General features: G+C 37.0%; 2 protein-coding genes across 4 annotated transcripts in view; one reads left to right on the top strand and one right to left on the bottom strand.

Moving 5' to 3' along the window:
* Nucleotides 1–1,932: 1,932 nt before the first annotated feature.
* Nucleotides 1,933–18,410, bottom strand: LOC133646898 (uncharacterized). Of its 2 annotated transcripts, XM_062042800.1 has the most exons (8): nt 12,921–12,946; nt 12,425–12,819; nt 9,607–9,731; nt 8,855–8,921; nt 8,219–8,375; nt 7,946–8,088; nt 3,562–3,672; nt 1,933–3,381 (listed from the first exon to the last, which is right to left on the bottom strand). In XM_062042800.1, the coding sequence occupies exons 2-8, from the start codon at nt 12,575–12,577 to the stop codon at nt 3,202–3,204; spliced, it is 936 nt and encodes a 311-aa protein (XP_061898784.1). In that variant the 5' UTR covers nt 12,578–12,819; nt 12,921–12,946; the 3' UTR covers nt 1,933–3,201. The 2 variants fall into 2 exon arrangements, with proteins under 2 accessions (XP_061898784.1, XP_061898785.1); XM_062042801.1 differs by lacking the exons at nt 12,425–12,819; nt 12,921–12,946 and adding an exon at nt 18,144–18,410.
* The window catches only part of LOC133646896 (patatin-like phospholipase domain-containing protein 2), a 16,047-nt gene continuing 14,418 nt past the window's right edge, over nt 18,169–19,797 (top strand). For both annotated transcript variants that reach the window (XR_009825378.1, XM_062042799.1), the window contains exon 1: nt 18,169–18,421. Coding sequence is in view for 1 of the 2 variants with exons in the window: in XM_062042799.1 (XP_061898783.1) it covers nt 18,244–18,421 (178 nt within the window). In the remaining variant the exon portion in view is untranslated. The remainder of the gene's footprint in view (nt 18,422–19,797) is intronic.

The following is a 19,797-nucleotide window of genomic DNA, read 5'->3' as shown; positions in this document are numbered from 1 at the left end:
TTGTCCAGGGTGTACCCCGCCTTCCGCCCGATTGTAGCTGACATAGGCTCCAGCACCCCCCGCGTCCAAAAGGGAATAAGCGGTAGAAAATGGATGGACGGGATGGATGACAACGGGTCCCACAGACCAGTGACGTGCAGTCAGGGGAGGCAGGTGAGGCGGGGCCTAACGTGCCATCATGGAAAGAAAAAAAATGTAAAAAGAAAAAAACATAATTAAATTGTAATATGTATCCAGTGATTATACTATAAAGTTATTTTCCATTTAACTTCACCAGTTTTGGATTATTTTTATTCAAAATCGCTGAATTTTCACATTTGCCGTTCAAATACTGAGAAGAGACTTGCTGTGATCAGCAGCCAGTTGAGGCACGTCACTGCGTTGTGCCTCAACATGGATTGCGGACTCGGCTAACTGCTGGCCTGCTGTGCAGTGAGACCGTATTGCTATATGAACTAGATTATACATTTCCATAGTTTAGTTAGCTGAGGTATATAATGTACCAGTGGCGTGCGGTGAGGTTAATGTCTGGTGAGGCACTGCATCATCACAGTCAGATTTACAAACATATGAACCCTAAATAGTATCTTATTCACCATGTGATTGGCAGCAGTTAACGGGTTATGTTTAAAAGCTCATGCCAGCATTCTTTACACAACTGTAGCACACAAAAAAGCACATTTAATAAAAAAACCATTATTATGGTCTTACCTTTCTTGCTGGACATCCACACAGCCAGCCTTTGCGTGTGTACCACGCCGTTTGAAAAGAACGGGTCTTCTGTCCCGAAGTCAAAAGCAAACCTTTTAGCTTCGGCGTTGGTCTACCTTTAATTATTACCTCCTGCTTCGATTGAAAGTCCAGTTTAGAAAACTGTTTTATTTTACATATGTAATCCTCCATGTTTTTAATAAAAGTCCAGGCGAGAGGAAATAAACAATCGCTGCACTAATTGACTTGCAAACTTTTTTTTTTTTTTCTTCTGCGGCGAGGAATGATCTCTGGGATCACTACCGCCCTCTACCACCAGGAGGCCGGATTACTGCGAGCCTCAGACAGTACGTTTTTTTGCAGCAGTTTTATGAATGCTCAGCACAAGAAATACGTTACACACATACAGTTGTTGACAAAATACACTGTACATTATATACCTCCGCTTACTAAACTATGCCATAGTTTAGTTAGCTGATATAATTCATATAGCAATACAGTCTCACTGCACAGCAGCTCAGCAGTTAGCCGAGTCATTGCGCACAATCCATGTTGAGGCACAAATCAGTGACGTGCCTCAACTGGCTGCTGATCACCGCACCGTCTCTTCTCAGTATTTGAACGGCAAATGTGAAAATAAAAATGAAAATAATCTAAAACTGGTGAAGTTAAACGGAAAATAACTTTTGTATAATCACTGGATACATACAACAATTTAATAAATTTTTTTTTCTTTTTACATTTTTTTTCTTTCCATGATGGCAGGTGAGGCCCCGCCTCCCCTGCCTCTAGTGACTGCACGCCACTGTAATGTACAGTGTATTTTGTCAACAACTGTATGTGTGTAAGTATTTCTTGTGCTGAGCAATCATAAAACGGCTGCGAAGACGCACTGGCTGAGGCTCGCAGTAATCCCGCCTCCTGGTGGTAGAGAATGCACCCCCGCCGTAAAATGCACCCCCTGACGGGAGTGTTATATCAACTAAAGCCCACACTTAAACTTTCCACGTGCAAGATTGAATCTATTTAAAAAAGTTATTTAATAAGAAGCCAAAAAGTGCAAAAACAATAATGTTCGTGTTGGAGGAGTTGTGAATGACTGCTGGGCCACAACATTAGGTACACCTGCAGACTGCAGCACGGATTTCATATTTCATTCATTCACAACTCCTCCAACACGAACATTATTGTTTTTGCACTTTTTGGCTTCTTATTAAATAACTTTTTTAAATAGATTCAATCTTGCACGTGGAAAGTTCAAGTGTGGGCTTTAGTAGATATAACACTCCCGTCAGACTAAAAAACTCCTTTGTCCCACACGCCATTAGACTGTACAACTCCTCTCTGGGAGGGAGGGGGGTACTAGAATGACGGGGGATGCAAAACAATAACAGTGTAATACGTTTTCATAACATTGTCACTAATGCCTAGTTTCTCTTGTTATATTTTTACTTTACTGTTATATTTGTATTCTCATTGATGCTTTTTGTTTTTATTCTACTGTAATATTTTTCTATTTTGTTTCCATTTATACCCCCATTATTTACTTTTTTAAATTCGATCTCAATTCTGTACACTGCTGCTGGAATTTTAATTTTCCTGAGGGAACTCTCCTGAAGGAATCAATAAAGTACTATCTATCTATCTATCTATCTATCTATTTTACGGCGGGGGTGCATTAATCCAGCACAACAGAGACGCATGGACTTCATTTATAAGTAAAGGTAAGACCATAACGTTTTTTTAATTAAATGTGCTTTTTTGTGTGCTACAGTTTGTATGTGTAAAGTTAAAGTTAAGTTAAAGTACCAATGATTGTCACACACACACTAGGTGTAATGAAATGTGTCCTCTTTATTTGACCCATCCCCTTGATCACCCCCTGGGAGGTGAGGGGAGCAGTGGGCAGCAGCGGCGCCGCGCCCAGGAATAATTTTTGGTGATTTAACCCTCAATTCCAACCCTTGATGCTGAGTGCCAAGCAGGGAAGAATGCTGGTATGAGATTTTAAACATAACTGCTGCCAATCAAATGGTGAATAAGATACTCTTTTGGGTTCATATGTTTGTAAATCTGACTGTGATGAAGTCAGTGCCTCACCAGCCATGAACCTCACCGCACGTCACTGCCACAGACCCGAACACCACACAAGGGTTAAAAATAGTTTCAAATGCTAGCCTTCTAACATTAGCATGCATCAAGTAACAATGGTGCATGCCTACAAAATTAGCTTAATAAAAGCTAGCATACTAACGTTAGCATGCTAACAGGTATCATTCATCAACTAACAAAATATTTGACGCCGAGGTGTATACCTGCAAAATTAGCACCAAAAAAAAGCTATCATGCTAATATTGGAATGCTAATGATTGTCCCGCGGGCTAATAAGCACTTTATGACACAGTTTTGGACCCGCTCTTGTGCGCAAAAAGCTTTCGATTGCCTCGATTTGTCTCAAAGTTTGCAAATATGCTAATGCTAATACATGTGTCAAGCCTGGCCATAGGAGTCGCCAAACCGCTCGGTGAGGTAAGCGCCCCCCGTGACTGGGGGGTACTTGTTGGATCCGTCGATGCAGGTGATGATGGCCTCGTCGTCCGGCTGCACGAAGAAAGCCAGAGACTGTCGTGTACTGCAGTCGCCAGCAGGGGGCAGCAAGACCTTGTGGAGCTAACGGACAGGTTGAACAGCCAATAAGGAGTCTTGATTCCCAAAAATAAATGTTTTCAACTAAAACTGTCTATTTTTTTTTTTTAAAAGGTTGTTCATAACATTATTTTACGGCACAATAATACGATTTTATGGTAAAAGATTAACACGAAGGTAAAAGAAAAAGGGGTGTGTGCTCACCACAGAGACAAAGCGGTCACTGGTCCAGCGCTGCATGAGGTCGGCGATGTTAACGAGAACCGCCCCGGGCACACAAGGAGCACAGGTGTACTCACCTGAGCGTTGGCGCACCTGAAAGACGGACAGGGATCAGTGTCATTTGTCAATTTGCTTTAGCAAAAATTCCGCATTAACTTACAGCTAAAAATCGATATAGCGCTTGTTTCCCAACCATGTCAACGGGAAAGAAGTGGATGATGTTCATTGAATAAAAATAAAATTGGTTTAAAAATTTAGCATACTTGAATGCTAACAGTTAGCATGGGTCGAGTACCAAGTCATATGACTCTGAGGTGTTCGGCTAAAAACTTTAGTAATTTATTGTTAGCATGTGTCAAGTACCAAGTTATAGGACTCTGAGGTGTTGGGCTATAAAATTGGCAAAAAACAGTTGACATGTTTAAATGCTAACAGTTAGCATGAGTCAAGTACCAAGTCAAATGACTGAGGTGTTTGGCTGGAAAACTGGCTAAAAAGTTAGTAAGTTAATGTTAGCATGCTAACAGTCAGCATGTGTCAAGTAACAAAGTTATTAGTCCGAGGCAATCGGCTGCAAATTTGGCTAAAAAAGTTAGCATACTAATGTCAGTAATGCTGCCTGAGGCTGAGCCAATCAATGTCCACGATACTAAACAGCACCGTCTCATTGTTTTGGTCTCGTCTCGTGGCCAATACTACGGTATTGATATTTTTAGTTCATTTAGCCATTTTCTAGCTTGAATATGCGTATTTAGGCCAAAATTACGTAGAATATACTTTGTTACCGATAACACAAAGCTAAGATACGGATGTTGTGTTCAGATAGATGAGAAAATAATGTATTGATTGATTGATTGAAACTTTTATTAGTAGATTGCACAGTACAGTACATATTCCGTACAATTGACCACTAAATGGTAACACCCGAATACGTTTTTCAACTTGCTTAAGTCGGGGTCCACGTAAATCAATTCATGGTATCTACAGTATGTTGTATTGGTTTTAGTATCTTTAATGTACAAAATGTATCAAAATAGCAAAAATTCCGGTTTGGAGCCTCCTTATTGCCAGTTGGCATGGCGAAGGTCACAGTGAATCCCGTGAGAGCCCATCAAGCAAATCCTGTCTTGTTAGCTCGCATTAACTTATAGCTAAAGATCGATATAGCGCTAATTTCCCAACCATGGGAACAAGAAAGAAGTGGATGATGTTCATTGAATTAATATGTTCAGCTATAAGCTGGTTTAAAAAGTTAGATGCTCGAATGCTAACAGTTAGCATGGGTCAAGTACCAAGTCATATGACTCTGAGGTGTTTGGCTATAAAATCGGCTAAAAACGTTAGTAATTTATTGTTAGCTTGTGTAAAGTACCAAGTTGTATGACTCTGAGGTGTTGGGCTTTAACAATTGGCAAAAAACAGTTAGCATGCCTGAATGCTAACAGGTAGCATGGGTCAAGTACCAAGTCAAATGACTGAGGTGTTCGGCTGGAAAATTGGCTAAAAAAGTTAGTACGTTAATGTTAGCATGTGTCAAGTAACAAAGTTATTAGTCTGAGGCAATCGGCTGCAAATTTGGCTAAAAAAGTTGGCATACTAATGTCAGTAATGCTGCCTGAGGCTGAGCCAATCAATGTCCACGATACTAAACAGCACCGTCTCATTGTTTTGGTCTCGTCTCGTGGCCAATACTACGGTATTGATATTTTTAGTTCATTTAGCCATTTTCTAGCTTGAATATGCGTATTTAGGCCAAAATTACGTAGAATATACTTTGTTACCGATAACACAAAGCTAAGATACGGATGTTGTGTTCAGATAGATGAGAAAATAATGTATTGATTGATTGATTGAAACTTTTATTAGTAGATTGCACAGTACAGTACATATTCCGTACAATTGACCACTAAATGGTAACACCCGAATACGTTTTTCAACTTGCTTAAGTCGGGGTCCATGTAAATCAATTCATGGTATCTACAGTATGTTGTATTGGTTTTAGTATCTTTAATGTACAAAATGTATCAAAATAGCAAAAATTCCGGTTTGGAGCCTCCTTATTGCCGGTTGGCATGGCGAAGGTCACAGTGAATCCCGTGAGAGCCCATCAAGCAAATCCTGTCTTGTTAGCTCGCATTAACTTATAGCTAAAGATCGATATAGCGCTAATTTCCCAACCATGGGAACAAGAAAGAAGTGGATGATGTTCATTGAATTAATATGTTCAGCTATAAGCTGGTTTAAAAAGTTAGATGCTCGAATGCTAACAGTTAGCATGGGTCAAGTACCAAGTCATATGACTCTGAGGTGTTTTGCTATAAAATCGGCTAAAAACGTTAGTAATTTATTGTTAGCTTGTGTAAAGTACCAAGTTGTATGACTCTGAGGTGTTGGGCTTTAACAATTGGCAAAAAACAGTTAGCATGCCTGAATGCTAACAGGTAGCATGGGTCAAGTACCAAGTCAAATGACTGAGGTGTTCGGCTGGAAAATTGGCTAAAAAAGTTAGTACGTTAATGTTAGCATGTGTCAAGTAACAAAGTTATTAGTCTGAGGAAATCGGCTGCAAATTTGGCTAAAAAAGTTAGCATACTAATGTCAGTAATGCTGCCTGAGGCTGAGCCAATCAATGTCCACGATACTAAACAGCACCGTCTCATTGTTTTGGTCTCGTCTCGTGGCCAATACTACGGTATTGATATTTTTAGTTCATTTAGCCATTTTCTAGCTTGAATATGCGTATTTAGGCCAAAATTACGTAGAATATACTTTGTTACCGATAACACAAAGCTAAGATACGGATGTTGTGTTCAGATAGATGAGAAAATATTGTATTTATTGATTGATTGAAACTTTTATTAGTAGATTGCACAGTACAGTACATATTCCGTACAATTGACCACTAAATGGTAACACCACGTAAATCAATTCATGGTATCTACAGTATGTTGTATTGGTTTTAGTATCTTTAATGTAGAAAATGTATCAAAATAGCAAAAATTCCGGTTTGGAGCCTCCTTATTGCCGGTTGGCGTGGCGAAGGTCACAGTGAATCCCGTGAGAGCCCATCAAGCAAATCCTGTCTTGTTAGCTCGCATTAACTTATAGCTAAAGATCGATATAGCGCTTGTGTGGCACTAAGTGATTTACTTGGATTAAAATAGTTGCCCCCCCCCCCAATAAAAACTCTTTAAGGTCAGAAAACTCGATTTAAATATTGTTTATAGACTAATTTTTTTGTTGGATTTGATTTGATGTCAAGGTTTAGTATGTATTTCTATGCAGCATGCGATATTTAGTTACACCAGCAGAGGGCGCTTGGTGCCTTTGGTAAGTCTGTCAGTACCGGATATGAAAAAAAGCAGATGCATCAAGCTACGGTTGTAACGCTGTTTTAATTGTTTTGCAGGTAAGCTGTTTGCATATAACACATACAAGCAGTAGTATAATTTATTCTGTACCGTTTAGAGCAGGGGTGTCAAACTCAAATACAGAGTGGGCCAAAATTTAAAACTGAACAAAGCCGCGGGCCAAGGTTGAACAAACTAACCTTTTAATAGGGACCCAAAAAAGTTTTGCATTGAATATTGAACAAGCAAGGCTTATATAACTTTATAGTGACATGCAAAATCAAGTTTCAAATAATAATAATAATAATAATTAAAAAATATCAATGGCATATCAAATACAATATAAATAAAAATTGAATGCCTCTTTTCTATTTGCAGCCTTCTGAGGTAAATATCAACATTAACTTTTTCCACAGGCTAATAAATTAGAAAATAAAATCACAATGAATAAACCAACCATTCATGACTTTAAACTGCTTAGTTTGCAACACACTGATCTAATTTGATGTGCCCAAGCCAGATACCTGCCATCTTTTCTTGGATGCTAGTTCATTAATGTCGGGGCTCAGGCTGAGCTGAGGCAACCTTCATTATCGAACGAAGGTGTTCATCAGTCATTATATCTCGTAGTCCGCCAGGACCACAGTCTTGGGGGCGTGCCTTAACAGCACTGCCTTTAACGTCGACTACAAGCTGTCGTCACGTCTGCTTTGCATCCATTCTAACAACGTGCCGGCCCGATCACAAAATATGTGCGGCGTCTGTATGCACAAACATGTGAATGCAAGCCATACTTAATCAACAGTACAGTGCCCGTATAAACAACTTTTACACTGTTAGAAATATACGCCACACTGTGTGAACCAACACCAAACAAGAATGACAAACACATTTTGGGAGAACATCCGCACCGTAACACAACATAAACACAACAGAACAAATACCCAGAACCCTTTGCAGCACTAACTCTTCCGGGACGCTACAATATACACCCCTCGCAGTGCAACTTCCCTCACCTGCAGACCTTCAGAATCCTGGAACAACAAGGTGATGCTCCCGTAGTCGGAATGCTCGCCACACCTCAGCTGGCCCTCCTTGGCCAGTTCTCTGTTGACCGGCGGGTAGTACAGCGAACGCAGCGTCGTTGAGTTCTCATCGGCTTCAAGAAAAACAAAACAGCGGGTGTTTTTCACCACAGCTCCCTCTGCTGGATGCGGTGGCTCACTGCCCGAATTGGCCGCTTTGCCAAACAAAAGGCAGAAGACGGAGACGCGGGGACCGGCGCGTACCTCCGATCAGGCGGTGAGCGCTCAGGAACACGTCGGGGTCCAGGTCCAGACTGTGGGCCATCACCTTCAGAATCCGCAGACTCAGCTCTTTGCAGCGATGGAAAAAGGCCGTCTGGGTCTCCCGGAATCCCGCCGCAACCTCAGGGGAGGGCCATTTCTGTCCAAATGGCGGAACAATTCTAGAACCTTTTGGCCTAATGCTGACATCACTGACTTGATGAAATGAATACAAATGGAGTGACTGATTCATTGAGTGGCTTTATCAGTGAGGTTGATGCATGCTAAAGAAGCTGGGACTTTGTATCCAAAACAGATAAAACCAGGTCTGAGGTACTCAAAATAAAAACATTAGAACATTACACAAAAAAATAGAATAAGCAATTTCCTGAGAAATTGCGTGTGAATGCTGAAATGTACGAGCCGTACTTAAATGCTAACGTTAGCATGCTAACAGTTAGCATTATGTAATGTACCAAGTTATAAATGCCTGTGTGTTTGGCTGCAAAATTGGCCAAAGAAATTGCATGCCAACAGTTAGCATGTGACAAGTACAAAGTCATATTGTGGCTTTATCAGTGAAGTTGATGCTTGGACTTTGTACCCAAAAACAGATTAAACCTGGTCTGTGGTACTCACTATGTCACGATGCAGTGAGGACATGTTGAACGCTTCTTTTAGGTCTCCAGGCTTTAGTGGGTTTAACCTGTAGATGACAATTAAGTCGGATCTTACTCCAGTATTCACTTACTAATTAATGAGTGATGAATGAAGAATCATTTCGAGCAGAAACGCTATGGCCGGTTATACATCCGGTTCAAGGCACGAAACAGGAAGTACATTTTCAACGCGCCTCACCTGCAGTGAGCGAACTCATTCAAAAGATGGCACAATAGCACAAACAATAACACACTTTTTTAGTGTCTCTCTCTGTGTTTTATGAACATTAGTGAATAAAAAAATCCATAAATTAGCGGCACGGTTTTGTAAGCCGCAGGGTTTGAAAAAAGTAGGAAAATACGGTATTTTTACTGTTACAAAAATTGTTTTCCATGTTTGATAATGAAATATTTTGTTGGATTATGATATAATATTGAAGTTCAAAACATATGCAATTGCGTGCAGTAAATGTATTTTTTTCATGTCAAAATGGGAAAACAAGTACTTTATTGACGCATATTATTTCCAGGCTTTCGCAGACCACAATAAATGACGTGGCGGGCCAGATCTAGCCCCCAGGTCTTGAGTTTGACACTTGCGCTGTGGCCCTCAATAAAAACGAGTTTGACACACCTGACCTAACACGTGATTTTAACTTTTTAAAGACAAAACATTATATACAAGCATGAAGGCCTGACCCCTTTCACGGGAAAATTAAAAAAACAAAACACCTTTCAGTTTCCAGGGATACCCAGCCGTGGTTGGGAGAGTTTGGGAATGTCTTCCTGCTCAATGGCTGCTTCAGGTGGTCTGGCAGCAGGAAGAACCTCCTGGAAGCGTCCATGACATCATCCACCTGCACAGAAGCTCACTTTTACAACTATAACCCTCAGAAAAAAAACACTTACTCTCATATCTTAGACTTCTATATTTTCAGTTTGATAATTAGTTAAGTTCCCTGGGCCACCTGTGTAAAGTTGCGCCCCATATCATTGCAAATATTAAAATAACACTGCCATTAGTTTGTGCTGTTTTTTGCTGTATTTTTTTGTTTGTTTGTGCCGTTATCAATTTTAAGTTATTCTAAAATACATTTTCTGACTAGTGACATCTTCCAGCTCCCCTATCTTGTCAACATCTCCCTAAACTTGTCCCATTTGTTTGTGCTGCAATTTTCTTTGACTAAGTCGGGGGTCGGCAACGCGCCGCCCTAGTGGCTCCCTGGAGCTTTTTCAAAAATATATGAAAATGAAAAAAGATAAGGAAAAATATATATTTTTCGTTTTAATATGGTTTCTGTAGGAGGACAAACATGTACAAGTTTCTTTGATGCTGCCACAGAATGACGTTTTTTATGCCACTCCTTCTTTGTCTCTTTTTGTCCATCAAACGTTTTATGCTGTGCATGAATCCACAAAAGGTGAGCTTTGTTGACGTTATCGACTTGTGTGGAGTGCTAATCAGGCATATTTGGTCACTGCATGACTGCAAGCTAATCGATGCTAACAAGCTATTTATGCTAGCTGTATGTACGTAATGCAACGTATTTTAGGTATATTTGACGTAATTGTATTTGTAGTTTCCGTTTCCTTCAACTTGAACACACACATCTTTACCTTTGGCCATTCTAAGCCAGTAATTTCCAGGAGTTATCACACCCTCTGAAAAGTTTTCCAATGTTGTAAAAATGTGTAGAATAAATATTACATTTCAACATTTCTGTCTACGAAGACTTGCATCAGCCTGCGACACATAGTCATTTTGATAGTAGTCTAATATAGCTGATATAGACACTTAGAGAGCCAGCTCCAGCTTGTGGTGCCCAAGACGAGACCTAAAACCAGGGGAGACAGGGCCTTCTCTGTGGTTGGCCCTAAGCTCTGGAACACTCTGCCCCGCAGTGGAGTGTTTTAAGTCTCGTCTTAAGACCCATTTTTATTCCCTGGCTTTTAACACTACGTGAGTTGTGTGGTCCTCTGTGTTTTTAAATTTGTATTTCTATTTATTGTTTTAATTGGTTTTATCCTTTAAAAACGTTTTTAATTATATTTATTTGTACACTGTTTTTATAGTATTTGTTTAGTTTTTATTCAGTCATTGGTGGAGTTAAGGATAGTATTTGAATCTTGTTTTTAATATTTTTGTGCAGCACTTTGGAAACATTGTTGTTGTTTTAAATGTGCTATATAAATAAAGTGGATTGGATTGGACTTACATCATGTGTTGCCTTCATTATAAGACTTATATAAGGCTTTACATTTTTTTGCAGCTTCAGAAAGATTTTTTATTTTTTTTTACTTTTAGTCCAATATGACTCTTTCAACATTTTGGGTTGCCGACCCCTAGACTAAGTATTATAATGTTTATCTTAATACTATTTTATTATTAATTATTTTAATATTTACAATGATAAGGAGGGCCTACTTCACACAGGTCTCTGACCTCAATCAAGACAGCCAGATTTAACCTTTAGGGCCACCGTAGTCGTTCCGTCGCCAATGCGGAAGTAAATTAAAACCAGCCTGACGTCCGCAGCTTATTCCAAAATGATTGTGTGTCTGTCTCCTATGTAATTGCGCTCTGGAATAATGTTGTGAATGACATCTGCTGGGTCAAAACGTGGTCCCTTCCTAACAGGTATTTACTTACCAACAAAGTCAAAGAGATATCTTTTAAAATCATTCATCGTTATTACCCTGTAAAGACTGTAATGGTTAGATACAAGAAGGACATTGATGTTACCTGCACCTTATGTAACATGCATCCAGAGACTGTTTACCACCTGTTTTGGACTTGTGAAAGCACTCTTGATCACTATGGCAGGGCATCTGTCGCTTCATCCTGGACAATATTCATGACAAATTTGTGCTTTGTTTTAAAGAGGTGCTATTTGGATTTACACTGTATGAAAAAAAATGTGAAAAGGAATTTTACCTTTGCAACCTCATTATACTATTGGCTAAGTTTGATTTTCATAAATATAAGTTTCTCAATACCCGACATGTTTTTTGTGCCTTTAAAAAAGATTCAGAACTCTACATTAAAACACTCTTTACCTCTAACAACCAAAAAGCTGTGAAAACGATGATGCTGTGTTCCAAATTTAAGTTATTTACTGAGATTGAGTGAGCCTATGGCTTTGCACTTTGTTTATTATATATATATATTTAGCATTCTATTTTAGTTACTTTGAATTTACAACCCCCTGGCGCTGTTTTGTACTGTTTTTGATTATTATTGCTCAACTGTTTGTAAATGTTGAAATTTATAAATAAAGGTTAATAAAATTAAAAAATAATAATAATAAAATAAAAATAATTAAAAAAAACAGCCTGACGTAGCGAAGTGGTTTTACGTTTTTTTTTAGAATTAGGCACCACATTATACTTTTACACACAATTCTGACATTTACATTAAGTATTACACACGTATTGGATGCAAACGTAGACCACAGAGAGAAAAACGTTCATGCCCGTCTACCGAGTAGCGGAAGAGGAGGAGCTTAAACTTAATAACTTCCGCTACTTGTTACTTTTTTTAAAGTCTCACCTCCGCCTGGGTGATGCCGGTGTTGTCCAAGAAGACGAAGCCCACTTCGGTGAAAGCTGTCTTTAAGTCTCTGCTCAGAGGCTCCAAGTTTGCGCGGGAGGTGTCCTGCACTTTAAGGCTGCACACGCCGAAGTCCACCACCGGAATGCTCATTGTTTCAAAATAAAAGTTTTGTGTCGAAAATCTTGACTGACACTCGACCAAAATGGTGTCCGAGTCAAGACAATCTTCTTCTTCTTCGTCTTGTAAATGAATACACTCGGAGCTGGGTTGTAAAATTGAGTCACGTGACCACTCTCAACCAATCCGTAGGGGCAGGGGCAGGGGCGCCGAAAAGGGGGGGTAAAGGAGACGGATTCTAGGGGCCCATGATGGAGGGGGGCCCAGAGAGGCCCCTAATGATGATGAAATTATAATACAGAAAAAATAATGACACTAAGTTATTAACTAACATATAATCACACATGTTTTATTTTCCATGTCCTGGTAACAATACCTTTATTCGTTTTGGAAGCATCAACACCTGCAGGGCCCTCCCTTCCCCCCTCTATTTACGTAAAATGGTTCAGTCCGACTGGATCAGCTGCAGGTAGAGCACCGGCGATTTGTCACAGTCAGACAGCGCCACTGCGGGCAAAGCGGAGGAGACAGCAGTATGCCTCAAAAATCAGGCAGCCAAAAAAGAAAGGAAAAGAAAATAAGAGAGGAGAAGGAGTTGAAGGGTCGACAATATGTCACCCAATATTTTTTTAAAAAAGGTGTGTTTGTTAGTTTGGTGGAAAGTTATGCATATTAACTTTGTCCCTGTCTGTGGTAATAAGCTAGCTCACTTTTCTCACCATGTTAGCTCAAGAAAACTCTGGATTTTTACATTTGACTGCTATATTAGTTAAATAATAAATCCAGTCAAACATTTATCAAGCTGTTCTTATTCAATAATAGTTGATCTCCCCTCCGTCAAAATGATGCCTCATTCTGAACAGAGTGGTAAATATATATATAATATAACAGATATATTATATATATATTTACCATTCTTTCATATATTAAGTTCTACTTAAATTATGAATAATCATATATGGCCATTTTGTATTCTGATGGCGTTTTTGTTTTTGCTGAGATTTTTTTCTCTCCACTGATTATAATTGCTATTTTTTCATGGAAGAGTTTATTTCCAATTTAAGAATCAGTGGTGCAGCAAATAAATGACTCAAAACTAATTCCATTGTATTCAGAGTGCTCAGTTCTTCCCCTACTGTACATGTCAACTGTGATGCTGTTCTTCTTTCAAAAATATGGTAATGATAGTCAAAAATACCATTAAAATGCATAATTGTATGTAAAATAGCATCAAAAAATGTTGCCGCTGTGTTGGGGGCCCTGTAAAGATTCTTTTCATGGGGCCCAAAATCCCTAGCGGCGCCCCTGGGTGGGCAGATCCAGCCAAACATTGGTAGGGTAATTCACGAATGTCATTAAATTACCATTTTTCAGTTCTCTTTTTCCCCCAAATATGTGTTTTAGTTGTTGTTATGATAAAATTGTTACATTGTTGATATTATTGACAACCTCATGAAATACATTTAGTACAGGATGTCTTTGGGGTCAAAAAGCCAAAGGATTTGAATTGGTTACTTTTCTTTACCTATTTTGTACTATAGGCTTTATTTTGGTAAAGCAATTATATGTCGTAAAATGGAATATGTTGTATTGTCTTATTTCAGAGGGATTTTTTTTATACTCCCCGGGGAGTATAAAAAAAATCAGACTAAACAGCGACTCACGTAAACAATCGGGCAAGCAGAACTTAGCCAAAATCCCTCTAAGTAATGTTGCAATTTTCAACACCAACAAAGCAAGTGTGCTTGGTAGAACAGATTTAAAAGTAAAGTAAGGCTCCACTCTCCCAAAACGCACTAGCTTCATGCTAATTTACATAGAATTTTCCATAGACAGGCTACTATTAGCATCAGCGATTTTACATGGCCATTTCAACACCTCCAAATTTGGTAATGAGAACTACAACTCAGATGAATGTTACAGTCAAACAGCTGGTGTGTAATAAGCGCGATACTTACAGTACAAACACTTTGTCGGGCGCAACACAACACACTCAGCTTCCTGGAAAGTGCTACTTCCGAGTTAGAAAACATACCATAGATAGCCTGTGCCAGTGGTTCTCAAAACCGTTTCAAAAAGTACAACCTGAGAAAACGTTTGGCTCTCCAAGTACCACCAGAAGGACCCACATTAAAATACAGTTGCACAATAGGCCTAAGTATTCATTATAAACAAGGCAGAGGTTTTATTTAACAATTATATTGAATAGTTTTGGCTACTGTAACATTAAAGACAGTTTGAAGATAGGAAAATAAAACAGTAATTTATTAAAGTGATTCATGGGCGTACGACTAGTAGTACACGTACTACAGTTTGAGTCTCAAATTGGACAAGAAAACAAGATATAACAACTGGACAGCACAAATATCATTATCAGCTCATTTATAAATGTTACATTAAGAAATTTAATTGTATTATTCAACAGTTAACATTAATTTACACTAAGAGTCAAAAATTAGTACCGGTATCAATTCCCTGGTACCAGGAATTGCTACCTGTGTCGTTTAAAATGTGAACAGTACTTATCCCTATCTAAGCGGTTAAATACCTTTACATTTTCTTTAACTGCAGGCCAACAAAAGAAGGTCCCCGACTGCAAATGGACCCCTGAGCTGGACTTGAGACACTCGTCGAAAATGTTTAACATTAGCAACGATGCTAGCTTTAACGCAAGAGTTGTTTCCTGTTATTTAACCAACGGAGCCAAGAGGGGCAATGACCCATCAGATCCAGCAGATGCCGCTGTGGTACAGGTTATATTTGATTTTGTGTAGTTTTAGTGATGTCCTCTGTGTGTTCCAATGGGTTTGTGGTACATGGACCGCCATTGTACTTTAAAAATGGCTTCTTATGGGGAAAACATGTGTTCCTCTCGTTAGCACTACCTAGTACTAATGATTGTCATGTGGCTTGCAGTAAGTAGTTGCAGGCCGTGTGAACTCGACTCACCCTCTCAACTTCCCCTCCCCTTTGCACTGTGTCCTAACGTCAACATGTTATGAAAACGTAACTCTTGAACCTTTTCAACCGGCAACTATCCACGATAGGTCAAAAATGTCATGACATATAGATATATATATGTATGTGTGTGTATATATATATATATATATATATATATATATATATATATATATATATATATATATATATATATATATATATATTCAATGCATTTTCTTTATTTTCATGACTATTTACATTGTAGATTATCACTGAAGGCATTAAAACTATGACACCTGTGAAGGGAAAACCATTTCAGGTGACTACCTCTTGAAGCACATGGAGAGAATGCCAAGACTGTGCAAAGCAGTAATCTGAGCAAAGGGTAACTATTTGGAAGAAACCAGAATATAAAACATGTTTTTAGTTATTTCACCTTTTTCTGTTAACTCCACATGTGGTCATTCATAGTTTTGAAGCCTTCAGTGACAATCATACAATGTAAATAGTCATGAAAATGCATTGAATGAGGAGGTGTGTCCAAACTTTGGGCCTGTACTGTATATATGTCAAAATAATCATTAAAAAATACCCTTATTTTTTAAATATTCTTTAAATGAATATCTCAACTTCATATATATATACACTACCGTTCAAAAGTTTGGGGTCACATTGAAATGTCCTTATTTTTGAAGGAAAAGCACTGTACTTTTCAATGAAGATAACTTTAAACTAGTCTTAACTTTAAAGAAATACACTCTATACATTGCTAATGTGGTAAATGACTATTCTAGCTGCAAATGTCTGGTTTTTGGTGCAATATCTACATAGGTGTATAGAGGCCCATTTCCAGCAACTATCACTCCAGTGTTCTCATGGTACAATGTGTTTGCTCATTGGCTCAGAAGGCTAATTGATGATTAGAAAACCCTTGTGCAATCATGTTCACACATCTGAAAACAGTTTAGCTCGTTACAGAAACTACAAAACTGACCTTCCTTTGAGCAGATTGAGTTTCTGGAGCATCACATTTGTGGGGTCAATTAAACGCTCAAAATGGCCAGAAAAAGAGAACTTTCATCTGAAGCTCGACAGTCTATTCTTGTTCTTAGAAATGAAGGCTATTCCACAAAATTGTTTGGGTGACCCCAAACTTTTGAACGGTAGTATATATATATATATATATATATATATATATATATATAGTATCTTTATTTTCTGAGAAAATTAAGGGAATATATATACACTCTTATTTTCTCAAACATTTTTAGATTTTTTAAAGTGAATATCTTGACTTTTAATTATTTATTTGTTATATATATATATATATATATATATATATATATATATATATATATATATATATATATATATATATATATATATATATATATATATATATATATATATATATATATATATATATAGACGATTTGAATATCTAAAAAATAAGGGTGTATGTATATATATACTTTAATTTTTTTTTTTAATTTTTAATTTTTCAAAGTGAATATCATGCCTTTTTGCCTTTTACTTGTTTATTATATATATATATATATATATATATATATATATATATATATATATATATATATATATATATATATATATATATATATATATATATATATATATATATAAAATAAACAAGTAAAAGACAAGATATTAACTTTGAAAAATCAAAAAAAAATTGGAAAAATTAAAGTATATATATATATATATATATATATATATATATGTATGTATGCATATATATATATGAATATATATATACACACAGTATATATATATAAAATAATCATAAAAAAATAGCCTTATTTTTGAAAAACATTTCAAATGAATATCTCAACTTTTTGAATATCTAAAAAATAAGAGTGTGTGTGTGTATATATTGTTTATACTGTGTGTATGTATATATATGTGTATATATGTATAGTACCTTTATTTTCTGAGAAAATTAAGGGTATATATATATATATATATATATATACTCTTATTTTTCCCTAAGAATTTGTGATAAAAGTGAATATCTTGACTTTTACTGGTTTATTTATTTTACTTATGTATGTTTAGATATTTGTCAAAATAATCATTACAAATACCCTTATTTTTTAGATTTATTTTAAATGAATATCTCAAAAATAAGGGTGTGTGTGTGTGTGTATATATATATATACATATGTATACACACATATATATATACATACAAACATACTCAATTTATTTTTTCTTAAAAAAATAAATAAAATGCTTAAAATATTTTTGTATATAATATTATAAAACATGAGTCGACAGGGTTGTTTTCAAAGAGAAAGAAATATTAATTTTTTCTCAATTTATCAATCCTGAGATCAGCATAATTCTCCCACCAACAGTGTCAGTGAGTTAGTTAGCTCATTTGGTTCAAATTGAAATATTTAGTTTGCACATATAATATAATAAAAAAATATATAAAATAATGATACTTTTTTATAAGTGTCCTTTTTTAAAATTTTATTTTCATCAATTGTCATTGATTTTTATCGGGTAAAAATATATAACGTATACTGTGAATGTGTTTGTTTATTATTTCTGAGTGAGTGGAATGAGGTCAGTGAGTTGTTATGAATGTGTGTGTGGGTGTGTGTGTGTGTTATGAAAATACTTGTAGTAAACTGACCTTGGAAGTTGCGCAACACGCACATGATTGCCTGAAAGAGAGCAGCAGGCGGTGATGAAAGCGTGCAGAGAAGATCTGTGGATGGCGCGCCACAGCAGACATGGACGAGGAGTGGAACATCTCAATGGCCGGCTGTGGCTTCAGGAGCGTCTACTACTTGGGAGCGCTGACCTGCATCTTGGAGCGAGCGCCCCGCTTGGTCCACGGAGCTTCCAGAATCTGCGGCGCGTCGTCCGGATGCCTCGTGGCCGCCGCGTTGACCGTCGGCCTTCCCGTCGGTGAGTGATGACCTTTAACCTCGCTCTAAAAACGACAAGCGAGACATCCTTTTTGATAACACAAACAACAACATCGGGAAGGAAATATGTGGGAATGAAACGCTGCATAGAAAATGGTGAATTATGGGGAAAGTGGGAATTTTTCATTTGAATGTGGAAAACTTGCTAGCTGAATCACAAAACTTGTTAGCTAAACCAGAAAATGTGTTAGCTAAAGCAGAAAACTTGTTCGCTAAACCAGAAAATGTGTTAGCTAAAGCAGAAAACTTGTTCACTAAATCAGAAAACTTGTTAGCTAAAGCAGAAAACTAGTTAGCTATATCAGAAAATGTGTTATTTAAATCAGAAAATGCGTTAGCCTTAATTAGAAAAATTGTTCGCTAAAGCAGAAAACCTGTTGGCTAAATCAGAAAACTTGTTAGCTAAAACAAAAAAACGTGTTAGCTAACTCAGAAAATGTGTTAGCTAAATCAGAAAATGTGTTAGCTGAATCAGAAAACCTGTTAACTAATCACAAAAAACTTGTTAGCTAAATCAGAAAACTTGTCAGCTAAATCAGAAAACCTGTTAGCGAAATCAAAAAATGTGTTAGCTAAATCAGAAAATGCGTTACAATTAAAAAACGTAAAAGACATGTTAGCTAAATCAGAAAACTTGTTAACTAAAACAAAAAAACGTGTTAGCTAAATCAGAAAATGTGTTAGCTGAATCAGAAAACCTGTTAGCTAATCACAAAAAACTTGTTAGCTAAATCACAAAACGTGTTAGCTACATCAGTAAACGTGCTAGCTAAATCAGAAAACTTGTTAGCTAAGGCAGAAAACTTGTTGGCTAAATCAGAAAATGTGTTAGCTGAATCAGAAAACTTGTTAGCTAAATCAGAAAACGTGTTAGCTAAATCAGAAAACTTGTCAGCTAAATCAGAAAACTTGTTAGCAAAATCAAAAAGCGTGTTAGCTAAATCAGAAAATGCGTTAGAATTAAAAAACTTAAAAGACATGTTAGCTAAATCAGAAAACTTGTTAACTAAAACAAAAAAACGTGTTAGCTAAATCAGAAAATGTGTTAGCTGAATCAGAAAACCTGTTAGCTAATCACAAAAAACTTGTTAGCTAAATCAGAAAACTTGTTAGCTAAGGCAGAAAACTTGTTGGCTAAATCAGAAAATGTGTTAGCTAAATGAGAAAACTTGTCAGCTAGATCAGAAAACTTGTTAGCTAAATCAAAAAACGTGTTAGCTAAATTAGAAAATGCGTTAGACTTAAAAAACGTAAAAGACATGTTAGCTAAATCAGAAAACTTGTTAACTAAAACAAAAAACGTGTTAGCTAAATCAGAAAATGTGTTAGCTGAATCAGAAAACCTGTTAGCTAATC

The sequence above is a fragment of the Entelurus aequoreus genome, linkage group LG03, assembly GCF_033978785.1.
Source record: "Entelurus aequoreus isolate RoL-2023_Sb linkage group LG03, RoL_Eaeq_v1.1, whole genome shotgun sequence".
NCBI classification, from domain to species: Eukaryota; Metazoa; Chordata; class Actinopteri; order Syngnathiformes; family Syngnathidae; genus Entelurus; species Entelurus aequoreus.
The sequence above is the reverse complement of the archived record's forward strand: the minus strand, read 5'-3'. Positions and strand labels throughout refer to the sequence as shown.